General features: G+C 37.8%; 2 protein-coding genes across 2 annotated transcripts; both read right to left on the bottom strand.

The window, feature by feature from the left end:
* Positions 1 to 3,991: 3,991 nt before the first annotated feature.
* On the bottom strand, positions 3,992 to 5,906 carry apnl (actinoporin-like protein). The gene is made up of 3 exons (XM_085157906.1): positions 5,767 to 5,906; positions 5,166 to 5,296; positions 3,992 to 5,061 (listed from the first exon to the last, which is right to left on the bottom strand). Exons 2-3 carry the CDS (start codon positions 5,267 to 5,269, stop codon positions 4,605 to 4,607), a joined length of 561 nt encoding a protein of 186 aa, XP_085014032.1. The 5' UTR covers positions 5,270 to 5,296; positions 5,767 to 5,906; the 3' UTR covers positions 3,992 to 4,604.
* LOC146519747 (uncharacterized) lies at positions 5,862 to 9,119 on the bottom strand. Its single transcript, XM_085157907.1, has 4 exons — positions 8,977 to 9,119; positions 8,559 to 8,746; positions 8,167 to 8,275; positions 5,862 to 7,167 (listed from the first exon to the last, which is right to left on the bottom strand). Exons 3-4 carry the CDS (start codon positions 8,268 to 8,270, stop codon positions 6,738 to 6,740), a joined length of 534 nt encoding a protein of 177 aa, XP_085014033.1. The 5' UTR covers positions 8,271 to 8,275; positions 8,559 to 8,746; positions 8,977 to 9,119; the 3' UTR covers positions 5,862 to 6,737.
* Between the last annotated feature and the right edge of the window lie 477 nt (positions 9,120 to 9,596).

Here is a 9,596-nt window from a genome sequence, read left to right as displayed (position 1 = left end):
TGTATGACTGATGAAAGGGAGAATCTTAAGTCAGCCTATATCAGGTTCTTGATGAATTAGTGACATTTAATTTGATTTATAGATGTCCTGATGCTTAATAAACTTTTTCTGCATGACACATGTTTTTTTCCCTACTTGCTATATTATTGCCACACATACACACTGGAGTTTGTCCAGATTTGATGAAAATTAAAGATCGCACCCACTGATGCGAGTCATTCAGCGTGACATGAGTAATTACTTTGTTGTGTGAGAGCCAGGCAGCTGGTACTGCTGTGTCAGAGCTGACCCTTCAGCTGGCTGACACCATGCTGGCAGCAGATGACTGTACATTCAGCTAGGTTTGACATGAAAACGGCTGCTAGATCAGTCAGAATAAACTCAAAGAAATATGAAGCATGGATAACCTTGTTTCACTGCCAGCTGAAAATGAAAATGAAAAGAGCCAGAAACATCAGTTCTCCAGTGATGATGAAAAGGAGCAAGGCCTGCAGCAGCCTGCAGATCAACAGTTTGATGAGGAACCTGAGACATTTATCCCTGAAAAAGCAAGAGAACTTGATTAATTATATATATATATGAACTGTAAACACACATTTTCTTTCAGCTGATACTGCAAACTTGTGAGAAAACGTCTTCTTTGTTGTATCCAGCAGATACTGAACATTATTCACTAAACCTGCTACTTTAATTGCCAATTTGCCCTGGGCAGAAACAATAAGTGTGCTTTTTATTCAAAACAGCTGGATATTGTGAGCAATTCTGAGCAAAAAAACAAACAAACAAAAAAACAAGTGTTCAAGCAGGATAACCAATAATGAGCTGGGAATCATGGGAATGCTTCAGTGTGAAGGGAAGCCTGGTTTCACTTATTTTAACTATTCTTTTTCTGTGAGGTCATCACTACAAATATCCTTTCTTAATGCTTTTTGCATAAAAATATCCATTCTAGCTACTTTATGGAGCAATTTTATGTAGGGGTTATTGCATTGGAATGTTATTTTCTTAAAGGTTTAAAAAGGAGAGTAGGTCGACTGACAGGATAAATTCAAGTTTAAATGAATATGCTTAGTAATAATAAAAAAAATGCTGAATGTTTCAAATTCAAATCGCTATCCTTTTTTACATGATTAAAAATATTTAGAGGAATCAAAGCATCAAGAATGATTTTGTTAATGTAAAACTTCTGAAAATAAAGAACACCTAAGTGTTTTCCTTCAGGCTATCGGTATTGTTACATGATACACATCTGTGTCACTCTACATGCTGAGAGATTCAAAAATAACAAACTAAAATGGTATGACAGTTCTCAAAGCCTGCCAGGAATAACATGACATTTGACCTTCATGTATCAGCTTGAAGGAATTATTAAGAGTTTTATAATATAAACCGCATAAATCTTCGAAAACAAAACAAACAAGCACGTCTGTGTAAGCCAACCTTCCCCCTTTTTCCCACTCTTACAGAGACTGAACCTGACTGAGACTGAAGCCTGAAACTGAGCTCCAGAGTTGGGGCTGCAGGTGTTGGGTAGCAGCCTGACACACATCAGGTCAGATGCACAGCAAACTATCAAAGTGTACCAGACACTGCTGGATGTCAAGACATGTTTGTAGCTGGTGGTAGGAGAAGGAGACACGGAGTAATCAGTTTCTGAAGGACACAAAGCCAGCTCTACCTCTTAAAACCAAGAATTTGAAATAGCTATACATGGGACATATTATATTATGAATGTCGTATACAAACTGTAGAGTTTAGAAAAGGTTTTAACCCAAATACTTTTCCCCAGCTGTCTCTAAAATGCTTAGAGCAGGTAATTGTGTGAGATAATATATGTAGGAGGCCTCTAGATGGCAGTCTTTGAGAGCTTATTCTGTTGTTGACGATGCTGAGAAACTAAGCTTTTTAAGTAGAAGCCTGTATATTTTGAGGGGCAATAATATCTTTTATGCAGCTGATTATAACCTGGGTGATAGGTATAGGCCCACAGTCAAACTTTAGATTGTGGAAATTTCTTTTGCACGACCAGGTTGACAAATATATTTCTTAAACACCGTAGGCGATTAGAATCACTGTAAAACAAAATAAACTGGAAGCTGAAATTTAATATTAAGAATGAATTATCAAAAAATATGTTAAATAGACACAGGAAATGACAGGTGGGGATTATGGAAAGGAAACCACTCCTTTCCAAATCTTCATGTGTGAAAATTGATGAAAAATGTAGCCACTATATTAGTAGCGCCAGAAATGAATTAAATAATTATTATTTGTGATATAATAATGCAGAAAATGCTATTATAAAGTAAAAATGCTTCAAAAAAATGCAAATAAATAACAGTTTTTATATTTTCCCACGTTTTCCAATTTTATTTGAGTTGCTGTGTGCTTTAAAAGTGTTTTTCTCAACTTCCTGTAGTGTTTGTAACTAGAACCTTGCAGTCGTTTAAATGTGATCAGCTGATATATGTCTCATAAAAAGACATGTTGACTTTGCTCCTCTCGTGCTTTTATTTACTTCCCTTGCCTCTTAACATCCCGGAAGGATTGGAACAGAAGGTTTTATCAGAAAAGTAGTCAGATTCCCTCGTGTTTAGCATCTGTTTCAGTCCTCAAATGCTGAGCCTCTTATATTTATCTACCTAGAAAAAAAATTCTCATATCTTTTCTTCCTTGCTTAAGAGTCTAATCCTGCACTGTTCTTGAAAGAGTTTTTTCACTTCAAAATACAAATCGCATAATGCACAAAAGAATGCACAAAAGAATGCATTCGATATGAAATATCTGCAGGCGCAGGTGCGTATCCAGACTAAGAGATGCTCACCACAAAAGGGTGCAAACACATACTGTACATACGAATGTAGATGCAAATACTGGAGCACACTTACACAAACACATGCAGTAAACAGTATGATGCAAATAATGAATGTGTACTTGTGTGCACAGGTATAGTAAATACTAAGGAGAGATTGAAGAGGAAAATTTGAAAGGAATGTGCAGGCATTTGTCCTTAAGTTAATACCTAAAAAAACACCTAAAAGTTTCTTGTTAGTGTTCCCATCTGTTTATAGGGACTGTTTCATTTCTCCAGTGTCACTCAACAGTGCTTCAGGGATTGTGCTTAAACATGCTGAGGTTATGCCTCTTTTCTATGTTTGGCTTTTATGCAAATGCAAAGGTGACAGAGTGCAGAACCTTTGATCTGAGCTTCTTTGTGGTTTGAACTGTTAATACGGCGAAACCACCATAAATCTAATGGGAAAACAGAATCAGGAAGGCAGTATTGAGATTGTAGACGGAATAAGCAGAACCTATAATAACCTCATATAAGATGTGAATTAAGAGGAGATATTGTGCCTTCTTTGTGACAAGCTCATATTTCCCTAAGGTTAATGACTGTCTCTTCAAAGAATTGGCTGTGCCATTACTGGAAAATAAAACCTGATGATGACATTACACATCAAGATGGTAATTTCTACCCAATTAAATAGTTATAAGCTTTTAGTAAGTATCACGAGTTACAAAAATAGGGTCTTCACCCAAATCTCATCCAACTTGACAAGATGATAATCACAAGAAAGCAGGCGTAGTTATCTCAGGTTTACTGCTTCATAAAGATTAAGTAATGAGCTTACATTACAAGTTATTACTGCAAATTAACAGTAAATGGACTGGTTCTAAAATAGCACTTTTCTACTCTACTTGACCATTCAAAGCACTTAACATGCCTCATTCACCCAGTCATACAGTATCTATCCCAAGGATACTTTGGTGTGCATACTGAATGATCTTTTGGCTAACCAGTAACGCAGTCTTGCGTTGCATGTTTTTAGAGATATTGAATGCTTTAATTTTACAGCAAATTTTGTAATTTAGCCGTAACATAGCTAATAGCTATTACAATAGTAAAGGTTTCATAAATAATACAATTATTTTTCAAGTGATACCAAGACTTTGATGAAGTAGAATTCAGCCATGGGGGGAGGGGACACCCAAAAAGAAATAGGACCCTTTGTTTTTGTCTATATCAATTCCACTTCAAATTGATCCTTATGAAGCCTTTATAAATACACAGCACATGGCGCATGCTTTGGAAATCTCATTTTTTAAACCCTTTGCATCTTCTAAACTCAGTCAACAGACAGTCATACACAAATAGCTTCAGAAAAAACAGGTTTATTTTATTCCTCAGACTACAGTGTCAAGGTAAATACAGACAAGCTTTCAGCGTATTTCATTAAGCTATATGCCCTCATCCTCCGGTGAGTCATCCTTTGATTTCCATTTCTAAAGATTCCATTTTAAAACTGAATGCTATTGAAACAGAGAGAAGCTGTGATTATACAGTGTGTGTGTGTGTGTGTGTGTGTCTGATGGGGGGCTGGGAGGGTGGGGGGTGAATTTATAAACAAACTAAATTCATATCTTAAGCAGATTTACTGAAGGGTAATATCCAGGTATACAGACACATGTCAGCAACAATACATCTGTTAAATCATGCATGCCTGCTGTATTAGAAACAGTCTACCAGGAAGAAGCAGAAGGCAGAGAATGAATTCTGCTGTCAGGAAACATGACAAAAAATACTGGTATCAAGGGGCCCTTTAATATGCCTGCTGGCCCATGGGTGTAAGAAGCTTATCCCACACCTCTACCTTCATGATAGCTTTGCCTAGAGGACACATAGTGGCCCTGATATCTAGGCGGTTACCCATGTAATTGATTCCTGACCCAGTGGCTTCCTCCCTGACAAACCCATGTTCATGCTGACTCTTCTCATAGTACATTTCTTTGTACAAATCCTTGTCACAGTTACGGCCCCTTTTATAGACGCCCACTGCAAACCAGTTCTTGTACAGGTTGTAGTCCCAGGGGACGGAGAACATGAGAGCCACAGTCTCAGCGAAGTCATTCTGTGACCTCTCGAAAAGGTCATAGGTCAGTACACCAACAGCTCCTGTTGCTTTGCTGCTGGACTTGGTGAACGTGCAAACCTCTGTCTTTAGAGGGCGCACTGTAGGTTGCGGTGGGTTGTATGTCTCCCCGTTCTCAAGGTATACCCTAATTAGTACACAAATAGAAAAATGCATTCAACGTTTTTTTTTTTTTTGGTCTTCTATGTATTTCATATAAGCCCGAAAAGTCACAACACATGCTGGGCTTACCTGGGGTTAATAAGGCAGTAGCTGTTAGCGAGATTTGATATTTCGATGGTCACACTTCTCTTGCTGCTCACGTCAGCAGCTACAGCTTCGGCTGTCTCTGTCATGTTGCAGTGGCTGCGAGCTCTGTTGATCTAATAAAAAATAATTTAAATGTCAACCAGCTCATACCTGTAACCTGGATGTTTATTTCCTCCTAACTGCAGTGAGAATCATAGGAATAAACTTATAACAATATAGAACTCAGGTTTCTCTTCGTCTCTGATGATGTACTCTAATATCATTACGCTGACCTTCAAAAGCACACATCGACTGTCACTGCGTAAAAATAGTGCATTTCACAGGCTAATGAGATTTTACAAGAGAACATAGAATTGCTGCAGTCTTTTAACAGAGTGTACCACTCCAGTGACAGTACTTTATAATTAGTACTACACAGTGATAAAGTTAGAGTGAAAATGAAAGAACATGATCACTCATTTTATCAGCAGATGCATTAAAGAAATCAAACAAAAGCCTCATCAAAGTTCTATATATCTTACAAATTATAAGAGCTAAGAGAGTCATTGTTCTAAATGTATTTTCCCTAAATGAAGTGACTTACCTGCTGAGAAGCGCTGTTAGTACTTGAAGTCCAAAAACAGTAAAAGTTGCTAGTTGGTTTTCCCTTTTTGTCTTTTTCTTCTTTTTCTTTTCCCCCCCCCAAGGGTGTATTAATCACTCAGAAAACCCTCCCAATTGAAGTACAACCCTGCTTAAATACAGGATAGCACACCCTCTTTCCAAACACATGACCCACACGAAAAGAAGACTATGAGATCAAATATTACTGTTTTCCCCTGTGGGATGAAACAGCCACACCCTAGCCTGTGGCTAAATTGAACAGTTTCCAACAAGTTCCCATTGGATCCCAACCACTGAGGTGAGCCCTTCAAGCCTATAATAACAAGACATGAATGTGGTTTGGGACTGTCATTCCTCTTGTATTGTGAAACAGTAAAAAAAAGCAGATCAAACAAGTTGGGACAGACATTTCTGGAGCGATACTTTGCTTAGTATCTTGCTGAAACTCTTGCATTCCAAATACCACACAATCAAGCAAGATGGAGAGTCTAACAGCGAAGGAAGAACAATATTGTTTTCGTAGAAATTAAAAAAACATCTATGCAGATTTTCCATCTGTTGTTGCTCATTAGAATTGGACGGATCCAGATAAGAGATTAAAAAATGATTACAGTTCATCAGTAATAATGAAAGCATATGAATGAAAACATATCCCACTCAAAGTAGCACAAGCATTGGGTCTGAATGCTTTATTACCATAATAAACGAAAATAGAGTATTCAGTGTACATGAGCCCAAGAGCTAAGCTAATGGAGAATCAATGAGGTGGCTGTCAGATATTGATATCTTTCAGCAGACACAAAATACAGATGACAGCAAAATCAGTCTTCCTCTTCTCCTAAATGTTTTTTTTTTTAGGATGACAAGAGTCGTCAAATCAAATGAAGTTTATTTTTCTGCGACTAGAAAAACAAGAAAACACAGAAAAGCAGAACACCAGTAGACTGCACACTAATGACCCATTTTATCATAGAGCTCCACTTTAACCATGGCTTTTCCAACAGTAGACATTGTGGCCCTCAGGTCAACATATGTTGCCTTGTACTCCAGCCCACAGCCATTTGCCTCAGAGCGGGTGAAGTTGCTGAGATCCTTCCCATCATACATCCGGTCATACAGCTGTTTGTCACAAGCACAGGATTGCTGAAACATACCCATGGCCATCTGGTTCTTATATAGGCTGTGGTCAAAAGGCACAGAGAACATGATAGCCATGCGCTCGGAGCAAACCCGGCTCTGCATATGGAACAAATCGTAGGTTAGAATGCCGACGGCACCCGTGGCAGTGTTGTCATCCTTGGTGAAGGAGCACACTTCTGTCTTGGTGGTACGAATCGTGGGCTGGGGCGGGTGTTGACAGAAGCCACTTTTCATGTACACCCTACACATTAGAGCAAGAGATAAATCCTTACCGTCATTACTAATCAGTTAACAACTTTTATGTCACACTTCTCGTACTTTTGATGAAAAAAAACACACTTTTGTAACTTTTGTGGAGATTGTCAATTTACTTTTTGAGTGTTGGGCTTTCCGGGGTGAAACATCTTATGCTGATGGATGGAGTGTGACTGGGAGTACTACTGTGGACTTCTAAGCAACAGTGAGTGTACCTGCATGCGATGTGCAATGAGGCAGTGTGTGTCACTGCATGATGGATAGGTGGATGTTCTCAGCAAAGTAATGTCACACATGAAAACCAGCCATCCAAAATATGGCCTGTCTTCCCACAGCTAGATAAATGTAGAAGGATGGCACAGATTCCAATAGACATGAATTGTTTATATTTATTTTGTTGCTGTGTTTTATTAATTTTTTTCTTCTTTTTTTGGTTGGAGGGGGGCAATTCATATTACATTGTTAAGAAATACAGTAGGTGGCTATATAAAACTAATATTTTATTAATGTTATAATAGATGGTGCACTGCATTTTGCTTGCAGTGCCATTGAGCCCTCCTTGTGAAATTTAGGTTTATGAATTATTAGAAAGAACACATGGTGGAGATTGTGGTGACCCCCAAATTATACATGGCTGTTATGCAAAAGAAAATAATAATTACATATATGTAACTTAGTTATCCTTTTTTTTTTAATAACAGTGATTCACAAACACTAGGCAGCCAAATCTAATTATGAACTGCAGGACATGTCACTTATTGTTGCTTTTAAGAGCTTAGAAGCAGCATTTTAGTGAACTTAATGTATAATGTTGTGAAGTTTCCATTGTTCATCACAATGTTTTTTTCTGCAATGTCATTCATTGATTTATGTTTTATGAAGTAAACATTCAGCCATTCAGGTCTGGCCCTAAATGCTATCCATTTATTTTCTCAATTAATCAGTTTTACAAGTGTTAAACTGACAAAGACATTTGCAGACTTACTTGGGGTTAATGAGGCAGTAGCTACCGCTGACATTGGTTATTTCTATAGTGCAGTTTCTGTTGGTGGTGAGAGTGGCTGACACAGCCTCAGCTGTTTCTGGCATCTTGACTGCAAGAGAAGCAGGATTGAAAGCTTAGAACAATACCCACTGACAGTTCACCAGCTAGCAGCAACACATTTAATTGCTGAAAAGATTAATTACCTCCAAAAAGCTGGTTTATATCTCTCCTCAAATATAACATTCTCATAAGAATTAACTTAACATGACCTAGGCGTGTTTAAAAACGAGTATACCTTAAGTATACGAGAACAAAAGAAACATTGTTTTTACAGATGATAACCAAGACAGAAATAAGTTCTAGTCCTATTATAAGTAAGCATAATTAAGTACCTTTTAGAGAAAAATATGTGCGTTGTGCAGCAGCGTCAACTTCTTTTTCTCAGGTCTTGCAGAGAGCGTCTCCCTTGTGTGATTACACCTCCACAGTGCTTGTGCTAACACAAGCACAGGCGTGTCCATCGTGAAACAAAAGTACCCCATCCATTGTGAGAAATCATATCTCACAAAGAAGCAAGCACCTAAAATTATATGATCACAAGATTTAGCAGTAATCTCTACTTTTACTCAGGGGAATGGTTAAAAACATTACTGTACAAATTTTTTACTGCATGGTTAGCATCAAAATATCAATTTTATTCCAATAAGGTTGCTATTATGCAGCATATTTTAGCAAAATCTTACAAAATTACTCCTCTGCAGATTAAAATTTATCTCACATGTTATTTTCTATACCTATGTCAATACTTACTAGATTTAGTGGAAAGATTGTATTTTAGAATTTCTAGTCTTCCCCATCTTTTATGAGTCCATTTCCATCCCAAAAAATGAATTTAGTAAAACTATTCAAAGCTTGTGGAATATTTTCATGTTCCGTCTTGCTTAGACTGACGCTACAGTCACTGGGGATTACTCAACTGGCTGCTTGTTTTCGCAAGTGATGACTCGTGATACATTCCTTTGGTAACCTCCAAACATCATTAGCAGTTTTTACACACTTTTTTTTAGCTCGTTTCACTAAATTCCCACCCAGACTGTGGAATAGAGGAGGAGTTAATTCCTTCTTTCCAGTACAGTAACTAGCAAAAACACTGCATTATGTAACAACACAACACAATACAGTACAGTGTTATATTTTTCCATAAGTTCACAAGGCACGGGGATCTTCCAGAATAAGTTTGTTTGGCGGTGTGTTCATTACTCCACCAAGCAGCTCGAGTAATATGGCAGCTGTTGTGTTCCATTTATCAGATGCCCGGCCCTTGATTTAAATGCTTCAGCTCCTGTGCTTGAAGTCACCAGATGGCACCAAACATGCATCTGCAAAAATACATTTGCACTACACACACTCTTCAAGTTAATGTTTGCTTT

This window comes from Neolamprologus multifasciatus, chromosome 4 (assembly GCF_963576455.1).
Source record: "Neolamprologus multifasciatus chromosome 4, fNeoMul1.2, whole genome shotgun sequence".
Taxonomy (NCBI): Eukaryota; Metazoa; Chordata; class Actinopteri; order Cichliformes; family Cichlidae; genus Neolamprologus; species Neolamprologus multifasciatus.
The sequence above is the reverse complement of the archived record's forward strand: the minus strand, read 5'-3'. Positions and strand labels throughout refer to the sequence as shown.